The sequence below is a fragment of the Chaetomium strumarium genome (genome assembly GCF_033439665.1).
Source record: "Chaetomium strumarium strain CBS 333.67 chromosome Unknown B0T15scaffold_3, whole genome shotgun sequence".
Lineage (NCBI taxonomy): Eukaryota > Fungi > Ascomycota > Sordariomycetes > Sordariales > Chaetomiaceae > Chaetomium > Chaetomium strumarium.
In genome coordinates, this window is record NW_026944431.1 from 826,931 (window position 1) to 847,126 (window position 20,196).

General features: G+C 55.4%; 6 protein-coding genes across 6 annotated transcripts; 3 read left to right on the forward strand and 3 right to left on the reverse strand.

Moving 5' to 3' along the window:
- Positions 1-2,683: 2,683 nt before the first annotated feature.
- B0T15DRAFT_527455 (uncharacterized protein) lies at positions 2,684-4,419 on the forward strand. The gene is made up of 3 exons (XM_062868975.1): positions 2,684-3,080; positions 3,148-3,190; positions 3,258-4,419. Exons 1-3 carry the CDS (start codon positions 2,837-2,839, stop codon positions 4,108-4,110), a joined length of 1,140 nt encoding a protein of 379 aa, XP_062722305.1. The 5' UTR covers positions 2,684-2,836; the 3' UTR covers positions 4,111-4,419.
- Positions 4,420-4,807: 388 nt separating this feature from the next.
- B0T15DRAFT_492065 (uncharacterized protein) lies at positions 4,808-7,066 on the forward strand (the record flags this gene model as incomplete). Its single annotated transcript, XM_062866833.1, has 2 exons — positions 4,808-6,020; positions 6,069-7,066. 2 exons carry the CDS (start codon positions 4,808-4,810, stop codon positions 7,064-7,066), a joined length of 2,211 nt encoding a protein of 736 aa, XP_062722306.1.
- A 141-nt stretch (positions 7,067-7,207) lies between these two features.
- On the reverse strand, positions 7,208-8,419 carry B0T15DRAFT_483871 (hemolysin-III related-domain-containing protein; the record flags this gene model as incomplete). Its single annotated transcript, XM_062866189.1, has 4 exons — positions 7,208-7,366; positions 7,432-7,662; positions 7,766-8,328; positions 8,386-8,419. The coding sequence occupies 4 exons, from the start codon at positions 8,417-8,419 to the stop codon at positions 7,208-7,210; spliced, it is 987 nt and encodes a 328-aa protein (XP_062722307.1).
- A 1,315-nt stretch (positions 8,420-9,734) lies between these two features.
- B0T15DRAFT_143641 (uncharacterized protein) lies at positions 9,735-10,727 on the reverse strand. The gene has a single exon (XM_062861911.1). The coding sequence runs from the start codon at positions 10,591-10,593 to the stop codon at positions 10,006-10,008; it is 588 nt and encodes a 195-aa protein (XP_062722308.1). The 5' UTR covers positions 10,594-10,727; the 3' UTR covers positions 9,735-10,005.
- A 133-nt stretch (positions 10,728-10,860) lies between these two features.
- On the forward strand, positions 10,861-11,922 carry B0T15DRAFT_365547 (uncharacterized protein; the record flags this gene model as incomplete). The annotated part of the gene is made up of 1 exon (XM_062864172.1): positions 10,861-11,922. A coding segment is annotated over one exon (1,062 nt), but the record flags the coding sequence as incomplete, so codon positions are not given.
- A 6,292-nt stretch (positions 11,923-18,214) lies between these two features.
- On the reverse strand, positions 18,215-19,966 carry B0T15DRAFT_395484 (kinase-like domain-containing protein; the record flags this gene model as incomplete). The annotated part of the gene is made up of 1 exon (XM_062864784.1): positions 18,215-19,966. One exon carries the CDS (start codon positions 19,964-19,966, stop codon positions 18,215-18,217), a length of 1,752 nt encoding a protein of 583 aa, XP_062722310.1.
- Positions 19,967-20,196: the final 230 nt, after the last annotated feature.

Below are 20,196 nucleotides of genomic sequence, written 5' to 3' on the forward strand. Positions count from 1 at the left end.
TGGTGCGCCTAATAATGTTGCAGAGCGTGATTGAAGATCTTTGGCGCAGCCTTGCTGCTCACGCTTCCCTTCCCGGTCCCAGGAGACGCGTGAATTGAAGCGCCGGTGGTGGAAAGTGAGTGGGAGGACGCGAGGCTATCTCTCGCCTTTGGATACCTTAGGTAGCTACGCAGGACCGCAACAGAGGCTATTCGATATCTCCTCTAAGAGTCTAGATCCTCATTGCACATATAAGTGCTCAATGAGTAGTCAGTAAGAATCTCGTCCTCCTCGAATGATGTCGACTACCTCCTAGTCACAATGGTCCACCCAGCTCGAACATGAATATGAAACGGACAATGATGTCAGCATCTGAGAAGAAAAGAACGAAAACGGAAACAGGGTGAAAAAGAATGGATAGGTACGTAGCGCAATAATCATACAGCGAGAGGATCAACTCTTTCCAGAGCTGACATCTGAGTATGACCGCCTGTTTCATACGCCGCGCACGTAGCTTTGCTCTCAGCTCCTTCTCTAGTTCCTACTCGGCGATCCCTTCTATCCTTTCCTCCGCTTTCACTTCTCCAGTGACCTCTTGAGTTTGCTCTAAAGTACTTTAATCTCCTCATGCTTGAGCAGGGTTATCTTCCTCGCACCAGGAGACTAAGGAGTAAATATAACACGAAACAGGTAGAGCAAGAAAACAGTGAGCAAGAAACAAGAGCACGATAGCAAGAGAATAATGAGAGTAAGCATAACGACAGAGAAGAGAGGCGGTACAAAGACTCTGAAAAGTATGATAGAAACCGAAGTATAAAGAGTATCGGGGTTCGAAAAGTGCAGCAAGTGGTCCTTGATCTGCGGCATGGTCTTGTTCGTCCCGTTCCCTTGTCCTTCGAATCATCCGTCCGGCACACTCCAAGGAGTCAGGCTGTTCTGCCGACAGTCGGCCAGGGCGTGAGAAAGCGGCCACATCGTCCGGTAGGCTGTGTAGGTACGTTTGGAAAACGGAGGTCAACACCACTTCTGTTCAGTCCGAAACAACCCTGTACTTACACAGTTAAACAGGGGCAATTCCGGCCCCGGCCTAGAGCCTGGCAGCGCCAGATCCCTTTTCTCGGGGTTGCAAGATAGTTGCGTAATTCCCCACTGGTTTGCCAGTCGAAGAGAGCCGAATGCGCGCAGCCAGGGCATGGCACATCCCGCTCGCTTTTTACTTCAGATGTCTTGACGGAGCTGGTTGCTCATTCCTCTGTATCAGCACTAGAGCTTCTCACCGCCCCCGCACCGGTTTCCAGGGTCGAATTGGATTGCTTCAGCAACTCTTTGAAACTACTTACCCGCTGTACACTTTGTCCTCGCTCAACTGGGTCTTCTTGAGCCACGGGCTCGGTGGGCATCTCAGAGAGCGAGTCCTCTTGTCGATGTCTGGGCGCGGAGTGGCAGGGACACCCGGCCTACTGAGCATGTCGGCGGCGGTGGCGGATGAGCCAGGCTTGGGGAAGCGAGATTCTCCCGTCATGGTGCCCGGGGCGGAGGGAAGTGGCGTTCCGCGATCAATTCGGCTGCTGGAATGGTAGTTGAGATCCTAATGTTGTCAGACCCGCCCACCCTGACCGGAAGTCGCGATCAACCTTACAAAACTGAAGCCACCAGATACCTTAGGTACCTTAGGACCTTTAATTGTCACACCAATACCATCACTATCACAAAGGCCCTCGGCGAAAGTGTGGTTGAGCTTGACAGGAGAATGGTCTCCTCTACGTAACTCTCGACGACCTATCGTCACCTTGGATCCCTAACAACACAACTTCTTTTTTGCTTCTCGAGCTTCTCAGCTTTGGTTGGTAAGCTGCCAGGAGTTGTCGCTCTATAGGCGATCGTGAAGATCCATATGAAGGTTTGTTTACTTTACCAGCAAAGCATTACTAGTCGGAGTAGTCTCCTCAGTATCTCGACCATATCTCCTGAACGATGTTCCGTACATTGAGCGGTAAGAATGGCTTCAGACGATGTCACCAGCAATACCAGTAGTACAGGTTGTCTCTGAGCACATAACAACAGACGGGCTGCTATCATTACGCTGATCTAGCTTCGAATTTGCTCTCAAGGCCGAGATGAGGTGTCGTGGACTATTGTATCGGCTTTCCCCTTCTCCCAGGTGACCAGGGCTCCTGATATCGACTGCTCAGTTCAGCAAACTCGACGGACCGTAGTAGTGATTTCAGCCTGGAAGGTACCCGACAGGCAGGTCGTGCGGATACCATACGAAACCCACGAGTTTGGAAACGTGTGCAACTGGCAGTCACTCCTTCCGAAACCGCAAGCTTGTAGCACGAAAACGTCAAAGTGTTTTTGGGTATCTCAATCCCGCAAAGGTATGCAGTTTCTGGGATCAGCCAGAGAAAATTCTTCTCAGAAGTAGAAAAGGTGAGGCCTGTTGAGGAGGGTCGCGGCGAGTGATCAGGGTTGATAGGGCGTCGAAGATCTCGTGTATATTCGTCCATGATGCTGCCATTCGGTACTGATACTATACACAAGCACCGATCAGCTGAAAATGAAGGAACATTGTAGAAGTCGGTTGGGTTCCACGATGGCAAACACAGAACACGGCAGCCGCCGCTTGCCGTCTAGGTGTCATCCCACGATGTGTATGACAACTCGTTCCTTCCTCATCCAGTGTTTCTCGTTTCTGCGGCAGAATCTTGTTCCATCTCCCAAACCGACCGATGTCGTGAGCAAACTGGAAATGACTTCCCGGAGATGGGAGCCTAGCTAAGACCGACTCCTACCTACCTCAAATTCTTCCAACCATCGGTCTTCCCCTTCTGAAGGGCCTGCTGCGCCGACAGCAAGGATGGCTGACCCCGATCCATCCGTCAGCAACGGCACCTGCTTTTATGCAGCACAGCAGCTCGCCAGCAACAACTTTATCCCTTGCGGAAACTGGATATTTGGACATTACCATTGCTGCCAGAAGGGCGATTACTGTCTCGCGCACAATGCCTGCTACAACGCAGAGCACGGAACCACATACCTAGCAGGATGCACCGACATTGAGTACGACGTTCAAAACTGCCCCGACAAGGACTCGTACAAGGGTATGATAGGACTGCTGAATGTGGATGCCGATTGCCCTTTGCAGGACTGACGACAGCAATCTTCAAGATTACCCATGGGCCGGCCTCATCTACTGCAGGCCCAATCGGTGGTGCGCATCGCCTGTCCCAGATAACTCTTCACAAGTGCGGAACATATCTAACCGTGTCAAACAAAAGGGTCGCGTGCAAGGAGAAAGCTAAACCGTCAACCATCGTCAAGGGCGACTCGTGCACATGCCCCCCCGAATCCGAGAGTATGACCGTAGCTTTCTCAGCAGCAGCACAGATCGAAGGCATTGGTTCGCTTCCAAGCACCTCAGGCGGCACTATAGAGTGGGCCGAGGGTCACTTTCCCACGGTCACGGGGCTGCCGAGCCCGACAACCTCCACCCCTACCTCGGAGACCACCGATATCTTGACCTCCTCATCGTCCACCTCAGTAGTTTCAGGATCGGCACTCCCGACATCGACAAGTACGCCTGTCAGCAGCGTTGATTCGTCGACTGGTGGCCATCCCCTCAGCGACGGCGCAAAAGTAGGCATCGCTATCGGCTCAGCGTTTGGGGGCATACTCCTCCTTGGCGCGCTCTCGGCATTGTGGGTGGTGTTGCGCCGCCGGAGAACTGAGAGGAATGCACCGTTCAGTCCACAGGCAGCAGCATCAACACAAACTGACAAGAGCCCTGGGCCCGGCTCTGTATCAGGACCCGTGCCGGTGGAGATGCCCACGCCTGTGGTGCCCCCCAGGCCCGCGTATCCTGAACTCCCGGTTGGGTCGTGGGTGATGCGGCCTGAGCTGCAAGGAGATGCCATGCCAACAGGATATGGGCATGTGTCACCGCCCACCTCACCGTCCGAGAGCAGCTGGCAGAGCCCGAATCAGGCGGTGGTGGGGATGGTGCCGCTGTCTACTGTGGCGGATGGAGGGGAGCTAAGTCACCATCAATCTCACCAAGCTCATGGTCAAAGGGAGCAGTCGACGGAGAGGTCGAAGCACCATTCGGAATTTGCTTTTGAGTTACCCGCATAAGGAAAGAATACCCGACATCTCTGGTGGAGAGGCGGCAAGAGGAACCATTGTCGGAGCATGTCAGTGGGGGGCGGGGTGGGGAAAGCAGATTCCGAAGCGCAAGCATTACCATCTTGATGTTTTGCCAGAAGCTTGATACTAGACAGTTGGGCGCGCAGACGGAGGGAAGACTAGAACCGGAACCGTTAGCGGAGCTTCAGCTCCATGCACCTCACTGCGATTTATCGGGGATGTACTCTTCGGACCTCTCAGAACCTCGAGCTGCTAAGGCAGCGAGGAGCGCCTTACTCTGGTCCACGGGAAGATCATTGTGTGATGCTGCTGTCACAAAACACGATGAGTGGCTCATTGGATGCGGATTGATATCAGGGGTTCAAACTCCACGGCCATCTAGAACCCTAACCCTTCCGAGCTTCCTCCAGTGCCAAGACATGGTGTTGTTCAAGTTGCACCCGAGCAACCACCTCCGATACGCTTTCTGACATTCGTCAAAAAACGTACAACTTACACCATTCACGAGCCACGAGGTAAAGAAGAGATTAAGGATTCGGCCTGCCATCGTACTTGCTTGCGTACTTCTCCTTTCGTACTTCACCCCCGTGACTTGGATTGCTCACCCGCGTGGCTGCGTCTCTGAAAATCGCTGAAGGGGAGAAAGTCTCACTGCACAGACCCGCTTCTCTACCCACATTCCAAAATGCGCCTCCGGAGCACGAGGGGCGTCAGAAAACGCTATGTGGAAGAGCCAGTCATCTTTGATGAGGAGGACGAGGAGGAACCTATTGTTGTCCCCGACGACCAGTCAAAGGATGATGATGAATTTGAAGCACCGTCGGATGCGCCCCATGCCGAAGATGACGGAGACGGCAAGGAGGATGAGGGCGAGCCGACAAGCGATGAGGAAGCAGCACCGGACGGCGAAGGCCCTGACGTGGCAAATGACAATCCCGGCCAGCTCAAGAAACACCGCAATGCCGGAACCGGCATGATCCAGAGCCGCAAAGGCATCCATGACATCCCCCATTACCCCCTGGAGACGCGCATCGTCACCCGCGTCTATGCCGGACCTCTGAGGCGGTATGCTCGCTATAGCGCGCTCCGCGACGCCATGTACGGCCCCGAATACGAGCGCATCAAGATCATCTGGGACCTTGAGAGTCGCTGGGAAGACTTCCCTGTCCTGCCTCCGAGCCTGCCACCGGAAAGCGAGCATGGTGTTGTGCCCAGCCCATGGCTGCCCCCGGGCTTTGAGCGTAATCAGAAGAAACAGACCGCTCTATGGTATAGCACATGCCAGGCCAATGCTCCGGAATTCCAGCAGACCCATCCGCTTCCGCCCGAGGATGGCCTGCGGTTAGTCCCTGAGGCTGGGGGCGATATTGCTACGCTCGTCGGGCCCTGGGACAGGCAGAAGACGTTTAGACTCAGACAAGGGGACAGTTTATTGCTGGCCCCGTCCGGTCTTCCCGTTGAGGATCCGGACGCAGGTGACAAGACGCCAAGTGGCTGGATGCTTGATGTAGGAGGCGTCCCACTCGCCATGGCCTGGGCGCCATTGTCCAGGCAAGATATTCAAGTGCTCGCCGTGGCGTCGAGTCCGTTTTCGGACCAGGTTGTGCCGGGTCGTGATCACCCAGGCACTGATGCCGCGGACAAGTCCACAGGGTGCATCCAGCTCTGGGAGTTCGTGCCTGAGAAGCGCCCCGGACGGTTGGATTCTCCTTCCACGCGGCCTCCTCGGCTGCTCCTTTCTCAATGCTTCAATTGGGGTAGGCCGAAACGCCTTGAGTTCTGTCCGGTTCCCATGGACTCGTCCGGCTTATACGGGATGATGGCTGTCCTGTGTGGTGACGCGAGAGCCCGCGTCATCACCGCGAAGATGGTCGACGATGCGGACGTTCCTTCTTACGGTATGTTAACCGGTCCACGGGTGGAAGTACCTTACTGACTTGCCACAGAATGGATCGACTCGCCCATTGTGACTCTTGGTCTGACAGACGACTACAATGTTCAGGTCACCTGCCTGAGCTGGGTGAGTGCGAACAGAATCGTCCTCGGTCACTCGGACGGCTCTATCACGCTATGGTCCATTTACCCGCGCCAGCTATTGCAGCGAGTCGGCGCGCACACCGCCTACGTTATCGACATCTGCTCCGCATACCCTTCGTACCCTAACCTTATTGCCTCTATCCCGGTTGGCGGCTGCGCGACCCTTACGGACTTGTCCCAGCCGAGCTCTGAAATGACCTACTTCCCGGTTCCCGCCATCAACTTCCAGCCGAACCTGCTGTGCTGGAACGAGCCGATGCAGGGCTTCATGGCTCTGTACCCGTCGTCGACACCCAACACGACCGTCGCCTTCCTCCACTACCGGTATTTTTGCCAGGCAAGGAGCATGACTACCGGCCCCAACACCATCACTTGCGTCTCAGCAGGCGCAACGCACCCCTTCATTCTGGCCGGCTGCGCAGACGGATCGGTATTTGCATGCAACGCACTGCAGAAACTCTTCAAACAGAAAGGCGAGCCGATGCGTAAGCTCAAGGTCTTTGAGCACGAGTACAGGCCCGTCGATGCAGAGAACCGGGACCAGGGCAACGAGGCAGGATCCCGTCCCTTAAGAGGCGCAGCCAGGATTCTGCAGGGTTTCCTTCCTGAAGAGAATGACGATCCCAGGACTGAGAAGCGGAAAGAGATGGACAGAAAGAAGCGGGCAGCGAAGAAGAAGAAAGCGGTGAAGAAGAAGGGTAGCGGATCGAAGAAAGCCGGCGATGAGGATGAGATCGAGGACCGCGAGGCTGAGATTGACGAGAAGCTTGCATCTCGAGTGGTCATCCACGAGCCGCTGACACGTTTGACGACGATACAGTGGAACCCGAACATGCAGTGCAGCTCCTGGGCGGCATGTGCCATGGCTTCGGGGCTGATCAAAGTCGTGGATCTTGGAGTCGAGTAGAACGAAATCTCGAAAGCAGAGCAACATCCATATGGCGCCTTGCTCGGTCTCCGCAACAGGTCGAAAATCAAGAATCGATACAGACGTCTGTCTCGCTGTCTATACCCTCTATAAACCGGCGCTATCCTATGACCAGCCAACTCAACACTGTGCCCCGAGAACGCTGTGGTGAAAATCAAAGGCTCTGGTCATGCCATAGAAGTGGGTTGCTGCAGCAAGCAGGACGAAGACATGGAATATCTGATGCGAGCTGCCCCAGATATCGAACGCGCCTGGGTATTTGCGTTCTGGCCATCGGACCTGCAGACAGTCAATCACCGCCGTCACCTAGGAAGGCGAAGGGGCCGCCTCGATTGGACACTTACCGCATACAAAAAGGCGCCGAAAATGTACAGCGCACCCTGGAGGATCACCCAGTTGAGCGCCATCCTCTCATTCAGCTGCCGGTATCCGGTGAATGTGAGGGCATGGAGGATGGGAACGACGCTGGACAAGCCCAACGCAACGAACATCAAGGTCCTGTACGGCCTCCATGCAGGGGTGCGGAAGTGGTCAAACCACGACACCACTATGCATCCCGAACCCAGGAGCGCAATCTGTCACACAACAGCAGTCAGCCAAAAGCCCCGCTCAAACAAGCTTAAGACACCCCTTTCGACCCGCTCTTCCGATCCCAGGGGAGAGAGGAGGTTGACTCACCGCCCCAAGATAAACGGTCAGCAACACCTCCCAGCAGTAGAAGCCATACCACAGCGCGGGCACGAAGCTGCCGACGATCAGGAACACAATCCCCGTGTAGTCCAGCTTGTTCCCCCACGTGGCCACCTTCTCGCTGTGGTTGCACAGCGTGTGGAAGGTGGCGCTCATGCCCAGACAGCAGAAGGCGCCGCCGAAGAAACAGCCAAAGGCCAGCACGTCGGCCGCGCTGGCCGACTCGTACCGCGGCGCGACGAGCGCGTACAGGTAGACCCCGCCCACGGCGAAGGCGACGGCGCCGAGCAGGTGCGTCCAGATGTTGACCGACTCGTTGTGCAAGTACCAGAGGCTGGCGAGGGACCCGCGGATCGAGTTGGACGTGGCCCGGTAGCCCGAGAGGATGGACGGGTTGTCGCGGCGCCAGTGCGGCAGGTCGTCCCAGAGCACGAGCAGGGCGTGCTCCAGTTTGTTTTCCAGGGCTTGGGCGGTGCTGAGGAGGGTTGAGGCTGTGGACGGGCGGCGGGGGCGAGACTGCTGGGACTTGAGTTGCACTTGTTGTTGTTTTTCTTGGTGGCGGTGGTGGTCGTCCTGATGCCGTGACCGGAGCCCGGACGGCGTCGGACCCGGGTTGGGCCCGGACGCGGTGGCGCTCGGCATACTTGGCGCGGGCGAGATATAGCGTGGCGTTGTAACTTGATTCTCACGTCCGGTTTAGCTTTTCAGGGGTAAAGTTATAAACGAGGCTACAAGCGGCACCTGGGCTTCGCTTTTGTGGTTCTGTACAGCTAATGAGACAGTGGTAGTTGAATACGTGCATCGATCGTTCCTGCCACCAACTCACGGTCAAGACCCTTATGTATATCGCCGCCGCCCCGCCGTTTCGACCAGTTTTGTTGGGATTCCAGAATCCATGGGGAAGGTTCAAGGTTTCCACACTCGTTGCTTGGCCGAGGTACGTAACTGCTTCAACCAGCTGCAACGGGTCAACCAGCTGGCAGCAAGAGGCCCGGCAGCTGCAAGTTCAAGCATGTGAACGTCGTCGAGTCCCTGATGACGTTAGCTGGTGGGGAAGAACTTGACGGCCCGGGCCGGAGATCTCCAAGGAGGGCTCAGGAACTCGGGAATTTCCCGCCATCGTCAACAGACATTCAGAGGTTCCAGACACTTAATAATGCCCAAACATTGGGGGTGTCATCATCAACGTGCAATGGCTTCAACTCCGTCAATTCTAGTGCTTCTATCGTTCACATCAACAGATCTAGGATCTTGTGTTGTGTGCTAGCCAATACGTGAAATTCCGCTACGCCAATCCAAACTCCCAAGTTTGACATCAACAACTCACAGAAATTCAGGTACGTTGAAGGGAGCCAGTCTTATAGATGGTCGAAAACCAACTAACTTTGATGTAGGCCAGCCACGCGGCTAGGTGGTGGATTGATGAAAACTTTGGCTAACAGACTGATGAAAGGATGTGTCGCGAGAATAGTTTCCAGCTCTCCCAACCGGCCGTTCTATAGCCACTCACCAAGTGGCTCTTTCCCTCAGAAGCACCTACCTCCAGCATACTCAAGCAACATTTCGGACCTTGCGGACACTGTAGCTCAAATGCTTCTTTTCCTGAGACTGTCTGCGCGGGCGGCTGTTGCCAAACATCCGCGGATTGTCAGCTGTTCAGGGTCCGAGCAGCAGGGACTGATATGAAGTCTCATCACTGCGCTCTGGAGACAGAGTGCATACCATACCTGACAGGTGCTCGAGTGCAGAAATATCCTTCAGCAAAGGCGGAAAGGGGACTGGGAGCTACACAGGAACCGACCTGGTACTCTGCATCGAGCCGATGGTAGATTGCCTGCAGGTGCCAAAAAGAGACATGGGCCCGCAACGGACGGGGCCCAACCGTCCTCGTCCTCGGCAAGTCATTCCTCGCTCAGGGACCGGGTCAGGTGTTCTCACGGCTGGTTATCCCCGGATCCTGGCCCTCTCCAGGAACCCGGATCAGTAAGCGGCTTGGCCAACTTTATTTCTATGCCTGGAGACTCTTTCGGAACCGTACGACTCCGCAACGCATTGCATCATTTGCTTCATCCCGCTCTACGATACGTGTCGTGCTGCTGAGAACCCGGCCGTGATGGCGTGAATTTTGGGTAACCCATCGTACGATGGCTCGCAGCAACCGTCATCAAGAGGGGTAAGGGCGTTCTCGGGGAAAGGAAACGATCAGTGATACCGCTGCCTACCTAACCTTATCTAGTGTGCTCGCTTCGGCACGTCCGCATCAAGCTTTCTGGGCGGGCCATCATCAGTGCTGCCATGTTAGACACGTCGGAAGTTACTAAGATACCACCCGGCATCAAGCTCCCGAACATGGGGCCGGATTGCATTGGCTCTAAACCGCCATCGCAATATTGACTCTGCTTTTCACTCTTCGTCCATGGATCAGGACCAAGCGATGTCTGGTCGACCATAGCATGGGACACACACGCAAACACCATGTCAATCCAAAAATAGCAGGCACTTTCTGCACCCCGTATCTTCAGTTCGAGCGAGCTCGGGTTATCGCGGCCTTCGACCGCCGAGGACCAAAACTGGTTGGAGAGGAGTGCATATATAGGCACAATTAGTGGGAGTGCAACCTCACATTTGGCTCGCCTACTTACGGTCAGGTCTGGGCACGGCCGAGACTGGCCGAGAGACAAATAAGCACAGCGAAGTTCCCGGGTAAATATGCCGACCAGTATCTTAAGTCTGGGTCTTGCCCTCGCACTTTCATCTATTCGATATTGCTCAGAGATTGTCACCAGCAAAAGAAACAAGTCCGTGATGCGGGCCATATCGTCAAGACTCGCGTTGACCCGGGAGCCGGGCGAACGTGCGCCGTCAAATGCTGGCTTCTAAAAATATGTCGGCCAGGGGTTATGGCGTTGACATCGAAAGGGATCGATCGGACTACATGGGAGGAGGAGGTGGTCGTGGAGGGGGTCTATATCAATACGCAACGTCCTCCAGCATCCTCGTGAACGAACTGCCCTTGCTCGGCCACGGACCCTGCCGGAACGAACGAACCCACCCACTGAGCAGACGCATCCCCCGCCGCAGACATGGTCGGACCGGCCCTTGCTCTGTCCCTTCTCGGCCTCGGAGCCGTCCAGGCGCTGCCGGCCGGCAACAAGCCGGTTGAGGAACGGCAGTTCTCGATCGGAGACGGGACCGGCGTCTTCATCCCCGGCCAAGGCGACCTCCCCGTCTGCCTGACTGATGGGACTCCGCTGAACGAGCAGCCGCCCTGCCTTCTGCCACCCATCACCGGCGGCCTCGAGCCGTCCGACAAGAAGCGAGCGGCCAACAAGAAGCGGCAGTTCGTCATCGGGGACCCGTCAGGCGGATTCACCCCGGGCCAAGGAGAACTCCCTACCTGCGCGGTAGATATCCCTCTCAACGAGCAGCCGCCTTGCTTGCTGCCGCCCATCACCGGAGGTCTTGAGCCACCCACTCTGCCCCCCAAGCACAGGCGCTCGTTCACCCTGCCCCCCGATGCCGCTTCGAACCCCAAGAAGGTGATCATCCAGCTGGAGCAGGACCTCATCCGGCTGCAGAACAAGAGAGACAAGACCAAGGAGGACCTGGAGGATATCGAGGCGATCAAGGCTGCGTTGAGGTACCTTGCAGGCATAACCGACATCTCGGCCCCTCCGGGAACTGGCAGCAGCTTCACCCCTGGCAAGCGCTCGTTCGTCTTGCCGCCCGATGCGGCTTCCAACCCGAAGAAGGTGATTGCGAAGCTCGAGCTCGACCTCGAGAGGTTACAGAACAAGAAGAGCAAGTCCCAGGAGGACCTTGACGATATCAAAGCCATCAAGGCCGCCCTGTTGTATCTCGCCGGTATCACCAACATCTCGGCGCCGCCGGGAACCGGATCCACGTTTACGCCGGGCAAGCGGGCCGCCGAGTTCGATCCCAACACGGTCGGCGCCTACGCGTCCGAGTGCCCGAACCTCGAGGGCGCCGAGCTCGCCCTCGAGGCGCTCATGCACAAAGACAAGCCGACGCTCGAGGAGCGCATCATCATGCAGCAGCTGGCCGCCTTCCTCAAGGGCTGCGGCATCACCATCGTGAAGTCGCCCGACGGCACCTGGACCATCATCAAGCCCTCGGACAAGCGCGACGTGGCCACTCCGACTGCCCAGCTCGACGTTAGCGGCCTGCAAGCCGCCTACTCGGCCCTCGTACACGCCGCCGCCGAGGCCGCGCCCAGCCGGCCCTCCTTCACGAACTGGCTCGCCATGCAGCAGATCGCCGGCCTGCTCGAGATCTACGGCGCCGCTGCCCCCGCGTCGGTTTCCGCCCGGACAGCAGACCACGCCAACAACAAGCGCCAGACCAGCAGCGCCAGCACCAGCACCTGCCAGCTCGCCGACGTGATGGGCCTGCGCGCCGCCCTCGCCGCGCTGCTGACCGCCTACGGCGAGCCCGTCGCCACGCCGACCAACATCTTCCTCGTCGAGCAGGTCCTGGTCACGGCGCTCCAGCTGTGCGGCGAGTCGGTGCCCGGCTGGACCGTCATCACGCCGGGAACCCCGATCCCCGGCGGGCCCATCGTGCCCGATCCCACCATCCCCGGCGGGCCCATGGTCCCGGACCCGTACAAGCCCGGCTCGCCGCTCAAGCCGTCCGACAGGAAGAGGAAGCAGGAAGCCGACGATTCGGACTCGGATTCGGATGCGGCGGCGTTGTTGGCTGCCCTCACGGTGCTCGAGCACGCGTACGGCTCGTATGGGAGTAGTAGTAGTGCCAACGTGCCTGTGCCGGTGTGGTTGATCATGGTGAACCTGGTGACCCTCCTGCAGGCCAGCCTCGGTGTGGCGGCGCCGGGTTGGCCGCCGGTGTTGGGGCAAGGGAGTGTGGTGCTCACGCCGTCGACTTGAAAGATGATTTTGTGAATGGGCAGTGAGTTTGAACTCGGAAAGGGGACAAGAGGGGCAAGGGGGCGATTACGGTGTTTCTTGCCGAGGGAGAAGGAGAAACCCATATTTCCTTCTCTCCTGGATGGATCTACGTTTAGCCTAACTATATTTCCTCATCCTTCTTTATTTTTTATTATTTCCTTGATCTGCTCCCGCTGTACCTATACTACCTCGACTCCGTCACGCGCTCTCGCGTCGACTCTCTTCCGAGTTCTACAGAAGGCTTGATTGACTTGTGTCTGGCATCCTCCATACGATGATGGATTGCGCTCCAACCTTACTATCTATCTGTGCTTATTGTGGCTCTCGCCTGATCGATATGCTTCAGTACCTACCTAGTGAAAAGCTCAAAGGACAGGCGCTGCCATCAATCTTGTTCTTCCTTCGCCGAGTCCTTCTCACGGTGGTCTATCCCCGGGAGCAGAACAGCGCTCCTAGCATATGGATGCTAGAAATCCCCTTCCCATACTGACGCAGCACTCCGATCATGATCTCAGGGTTGTGTTAGCAGGTAAGAATGCAGCGAGGTCGTAAGGTGACCGACCACTCTGTGGGTAGAATTAGGCGGATAGGATTCACACATTAAGATAGAAGTGGCAAGAGCTATGGTGTTTCTCGAATGAAGCCAGCTCCAAGTTCCTGCCATAAGTCAACCCTCGCTGTCCAATACGGCAGTTGTGCCTTCCAAAAAGTAATCGTGCTCTCCAAACAGTAACTGTGTATGCTGACGGTAATTCATCTTTCATAACGGTAATTCAAGGTTCAAAACGGTAATTCTCTCGCTGAAGTGTAATCCGTAATAGTACAGCTTGGCAATACTGTTGTGGGTCCCAGCAATACGGATACACGTGGAGAAAACATCCCGGGCCAACTTTCGAACCTAGCAGACTCCCAATGTAAACACACCACTTCCAGAGCACATAAAAGCTTAGAACAGGGAATTCCATGGACTATCACCAGCCGGCCCGGTAGACAATATACCTCTCATCGCCGGAAGCTCAGTGACTGCTCAGTTCCTTAGCCTACCTTGGAATTCATGGGCTGCTCTCGATGTTCAAGAATCCGACGCTGTAACTTTGAGCCCCGACTCATCGGCGCCGGGCGGGGGCATCCGGCGATCCACACGGCTCGTTGTCACGCTTCGGATCCCGGAGAGGCCCACAGTTCCTGCAGGTCCGCTTTGGGCACTGACCGCCCAGCATAACGAGTTGCGCTTGACGGAGGACAGACCGAATAAAATGATTCGCACCTATTATCAGACGAATGCCGCAGATTGAGAAGTCTCAAAGAGCCGCATTCACAGTTCTCAAAATGCGGGGACGACCTGGGTTCTAGGCTATATCGTTTCGAGACATTACGTACTCCCAGACCTACCAGCACAGAGCTCCATATTGCTGACGTAGCCATGCAGCAGACCGGATTGAGTTCTCCGACCGATCGAGACACTGGACAACACAGCATGCGTCGCAAGTTGTCCAAGTCGTCGACGTCTTGCATCGCCAACGATTCTGATTCAGACATTGTCAGGTCCAAAACGCGAACTAGTTATGCCGTCGTTTTGCCGGCCCAACCAGGAGACGTTGTGCTCATGCAAGTTGCGCTGCGGTTATCCCTCACCGCCACATCGGGAGGTTGCCCAAACAACTCTCAGGCTACCTAGATCCAATCGAAGATCTGGAAGCACGGGAGTGCTCAGCGGCGGGCCTACCATGCGGCCTAATACACAGTGCACACTATAATAGTAAAGAAGCCGGCTCTGAGAGTAACTGGACGTCGGTAACAAAGTACCCAGTGTAGCGTTAGCTGTGTTCTTATGCTGTTAGGTTACCGATGACTTACGGTCCGGCCAGTTGATTGCCCGAACCCTAGGTGAAAATCTATCATTACTGGGCAACACGGTGAAAGTACCTAGAGACTGATCTGACTTCAGCCTCGACGGTCGCACTTTTGGCTGGCATGAGACATCGTTGACCGGACCTTACACTTTATTAATAAACACATAAGAGACGATACGTACTAACGAGTATGCAGGCTCATGGGCATCATCAATGATCAACATTGCCGCGCACAGTACAGATCCAGGGCGCCACGGCCTCGAGGCATCGGGAGTGGTGAAGACCAGTGAACTTTTCACCAATCTTTGAAAGGCATGCGGCGTAAAGAGCTTGCTGCCTCAATCCGTTGGGCGACAGCACAGGCGCTAACTGGCACTAGCAAGAAACTTAAGTAGGCTCAAGCTGGGATATCGTTGCTGTCGGGTGCTGTTGAATCGGCGCTCAATTCGTGATCTGCGGGACGTCCTGCCTGGTCTTCTGTACTGCAGTGGATTTCCGGCCTCAGCAGCGTCATTGGCAGAAACGAGGTATGCCATCCCTCGAGTCAGTAGCTCTCGTCATAGCCCTGTCGAGCCCGTCACGGGCGCCGCGCGATGGAAGAAGGGTGGGGGCGAACTTTTGATGCCATCACGATCACGTCACACCCTGGACGCCACCGAAGGTAAGGAACCATGACACCCGCTATTGACCCGGCCCAGTCTGCTGGGCGAGGTTGGCAGTGGGCTGTGGACATAAGACTTCACACCTTGGACGGCCGATCGCGCTAACTATAGGATGTCGATCATACCGGGATTCCTCGTCGGACTGGAGCCCCACATCTCCGGCTTTCCAAGACAGACGCCTGGGGACTTGTAGGTAACTACCGGTAGGTGACTCTTCCTGTCAGGAAGGGATTACCTATAGAAGACGCGGCCTTGCTCGTCGCGAGTCATTCGTGGTGAGGACAGTACAGATTTAACTAAGAACTGTGTAACAGAGTGGCTTATGAATACCGTGGTAACGTGCAGCAATTATTAACAGTGAAGTGAAATATAGCTGCGCCGATAGGCAGATGAATGCACGGTTTGGCTTCCCGTCACGCTTCCAGGAAAGCCATACCTCCTTGGGGATTCACGCCATCTGGTTTTCCCTTACCTGAACGGTGGCAGCTGAGAAGCACGCCGGTTCATGGTTGCCATGCATCTTCATGCAAGCAGACGGTTAGGCTGAGGGCACCGCAGCGGAGAGAAAAAGAGGGGTTGGCGCCCCGTTGTTACACCCAGTACTTCGTGCCTCCCATGGAGTGATCACGAATATCAACTTGTGAAGTTCATCATCAGGGGAGCCAGCCTGGCACTTCAAGAGCCACATCAAAAAAAGACCACCGTGGATGTAATAAAACTTGGGATTCACCTGCACCTTAGCGCTGGCGTTTAATTCCTTCCAAGTCAGGGGCCACTAAATAGTGTCAGTATAAACGAGATATCAGTATCCTCTCTCGGCAAAGGTGAAATTATCACAGCAAAGGAAAGACATGGGGAACAACTCGTCGTTCGGTTCCGCTGCAATGAACCAAGCCTGTGAGCGCCCGTCGGCTTGCCACGCTCATTTCTCATCTGCCGCACTTGCAACGGCGAAGCCAATTAAACAGCCCGCTGCGTGGGAGATGGATGCATGGAAAGCCTCACATTTCTCCTCGCTTCTGCGGAGCGGCATCCGTTGGCGGTAATTGGACGGGAGCTTTTGGAATGGTGTCCGGCGGGTGAGACTGCCTTGACGGCCCAGTTGCAATGGTGCAGTGAAACCTTCTATGCGGAGACACCGGCAGGCCAGTTCTACTGTGTACTAGCCTGGAGGCCGGACCTTCCGTTGGTACTGTACATGTATGTACAATGGAACAATACATTACCAGCCCTCTCTATGTCACAGGCAGCAAATCACTTTCTGTGGTCATCCACATACTTACCGCGTACTGTGAAGCTCCGGGACTTGGAATGGAAGATATCGTGCAGTCGATACATACATACATACAGAGTGTACCTGCTGCGTACTGTGTGAAAGGTGTCCAATATGTATCAACAAACTGCAACCCTCCAACAAAACAACGCTAAGAAAGTAGGGCGAAGGACTGCATGGGAGCAAACGTAAGGCAACGTGGCGCTACCATACTCGACCAATCAGTTCCCACATCCCAGACACACCAGAACTTGGTGGAATGATCAACTCACCCATGTATTGCATGTATTGACGCGGCGTGGGTAACGGGAGGCTGGTAGGATTGGGGCATGGGGTCCTTGGATCTGCACGTCACTTCCGTCCATCACACCAAACAGAGACATTGGGGAGTTATCTGGGCACGAAGGGAGAGCGCTGCGGGGTGTCATTGAGGATTCCAGGCTTCCTTTCGAATCTTCCTTCTGCTGCGAGGACGAAAGCCAGCCTTGAGTCGCCTAGTAGCGCAGGCTTAGTACAAGGAGAGCAAAACAAGCTGTTTTGATGTGATGGTCAGCAGAGTCACGGAAAGCGAGAATCATCAACATGTTGAATGAAGCACATGTGAAATAGTGGCACTCTTGGCTATGCCCGGTTTCGTGAGATCGTCAGGTTCAGGTCAACAGACTTCGCTGCCTTCCCAAATCAATTGCTGGCTAGCTAGCTCGAGCAGCTGGGTGGTTTTTTTGCTTTGATCATTTCCTGTCCCCATTTTCCTGGCTGTGTTATCCCCCAACCAGGAAGTAACCCAAACATTTGTTTGCGACGGCGTCGCAAAAAGGTCTATTAACCCCGTAGAATGTCTAAAGGGGGAAAATAGAGTAGCGTGTCCTTCATGTCCCATTCCCGGATTTTCCCCTTCCCAGACAGAGAGTAGTAGTGAAATCACTGCATCATACGCCTTTCCCCAGACAGGCACCAAAAAGCGCAGCAAAGGCAGACTGGTATCAAACCCAAGCAAAACAACAAGAGTGTCGTGCCTTTGCTTCCATGAAACCCTGATTCCTCTCTATGAAGAGATAAGAAAGCGGGATGATTTTGGGGTATTAAAAGACGATTGCAGCCGAGTGAAGAAAAGCAACACTGAAACAACACAAACACCCCCGTACATGACATGAACCCCCCGCCCTTGTATTCCTCATCCTCTGCGCCGGCCCATGCTTCCAGTAGTGACCCCCTTTCCAAGCGCCAAGAGTCGAAATGACAAATGAACAGAAACGGAGTAAAAAAGATACAGATTATGTTTTCTTTTCAAACGTATAGACAGATAAATCAAGACTCCCAGTATCCAAAGACCTCCGGCGGGGTATCTCAGCCTTTCCCCGTCGGATGTCCTAGGATATGAGAGAGAATGGAGATTCTCGGATCCATTAAAATCCATATAGTGTATGGTGATATTCCCTTCAAGCACCGAGTGCCGGTGTTTAATAACGTTGTTTGTCGTGTCCTAGGAACGCGACGGAGTTCATGGTTGTCCAAGTAAGGGGGGAGGAGGGGTGTCCTATAAAGGACGGCGACGGCGTTGCGTATCCATCCAGCAGACAAAGATGGATTCCCTCTTCGGTTGAGCAGGGCTCAGATATCCAGCTCCGGAAGCGACAGTAGCAGCAACACGGCGCCCTGCGTGAGTACGACAGCCGCTAGAGGGGCGGCATGTCGTACGTGAAACGTAAGAAATGAAGCTGCTAGTAGCAGCCCTGCATATGGGCAAACAGAGGAACCTGTTGATGAAACGGAATGGGGTGGTGAAGCTGTGGCACCGGAGGCGTCGGCTGCCCGTACCTCAGGATATCCCAGACATACATGTGAAGCGGAAGCTGGACTTTCGGCGCACATGCCGGCTGGACCGGAAGGGGCACGGGCGGGTGCATGTGCTCCGGAGCAGCAGCCAGAGGATAAGAGGGGAGGCACTCCTGCGGTTGCTGATGATATGGTGATACCAATCCTGAGTCCTCTGGCTCATAGATTGCCGGATCTCCGAAGGGCGCTTGCGCCTGTGGTGGGGGGGTCTTGGCCTCCGGCATCTCCTCCAGGTAGTCGTCTTCATCAAAGTCCCCGTCGCTGCTGCCGCTGTCCGAGGTGAGGGATCCTTCGTCGGACGAGTACGCCGACTCCCCGTCCGAAGAAGTCGGGGAGAGCGGCACGTGGTCGTCGTCGTTCTGGTCGTAATACTCGCTATCCATGATGAGCGATTCCTCGCAAACGTAATCCGTTGGTTGGTCCGGCGAGACAGACAGCTTCGGCAGCGGCGCTGCCGTCGGCTGCTCGGTAAACCGGGAGCAGGCCAAAATCCGAGCGCGCAGCTCGGGAAGCCTGATCCTCTCGTCCGGGTTCCGGTTGAATATCCTTCCCAGGATGTCGTTCAGTTCATCCGACACTGGGAGGATGGTCTTCAGAAAGTCCTGGCTTGTTGCGTACGCCCGGTAGGTGGAGTCCTCATAGGATGCCTGCTTCCACGGGTTGCGTCCACAGGTGAGGTTCACCAGGATGACCCCAAGGCTCCATACATCATTGGGTGCGCAGTAATAAAACGGTCTCCTTGCAGATTGGTCCAGGCATTCTAGATAGAGAAGGGAAAGACAACAAGTCAGTTTGGGCAAAAGGGGGGAAATATTGTTGGGGGAACAGAGCGAGAAAGTAAAGAGTGGACGAGTGTCTTTCCTTTCCGCGTGCGCCTTGGTCCGGAATAGGTTTGGAAAAGACTTGACTCGAAAGAGAAAAGTTAAGAAGAAGATGATGATGGAAGACCCACCTGGAGACATGTAGAAGGTCGACCCGCAGCCATAATCCTCGGATCGCTCGTCCGAGGTAGCAAGGCCAAAGTCTGCCAGCTTGACAGTCTCTCCCTGGTCGGAGACGAGAATGTTTTCCGGCTTCAAGTCCCTGTGGTAGATACCCAGGCTGTGGCAGTGCTCCACGGCATCCAGAAGCTGGAGGAAAACCTTCTTGGCCAGCTCATCCTTACCAACATACTGCCTGCGCTCAGTGATGTTGTAGAACAAGTCACCCTCAGGGCAGTACTCCAGCACAACGTAGATGCAGTCCAGGTAGTCGATGATCTTGAGGATGGACACCACATTGGCGTGGGTGGATGCGAGGTAGTGCAGCCTGATCTCCCTGGACTGGAAAGCGACTTGGCGGCGGTCCAGCGGCGTCCCGTCGGCGTTGAACTTGCTCAGGCACTTCACAGCATACCGGGCATTCGTCTCGATGTCGACGGCAGAGTACACCACCCCGTAGGCGCCGGTGCCCACAATGTCCCGCAGCTGCAACGAGTTGGTGAGGAACCTCCCTAGTCTCTCCTCCGGGGCCACCGGAGCGTACCGGGGGAGGCAGCGCTGCTGGACGGTGATGTGCTGGCTGGGGATGGCGCAGGGCTGGCCGAACGCTGGCGACGCTGGCGGAGTAGGGTATCCGAACGCTGAAACATGCTGCATGATCTTGTTCCTGGGAGCCTCTGGAAATTGGTATTGTTGAGATGAAGTCGGACCCAGGTCCAGAGGGCGGAAATAGAAAGAAAAGGAAACAGCACGAAAGCAGAGGAAACGCAATCCAGTGGCAAAAAGATCCAGCGGCGGGATTGGCAATTCTCCAGAACCAAAACGTAGAATCAGGGCGGCAACGAGCTCTTCCTTTGTCCCTGCGGGATAGCTCCGGAACTTTTCCT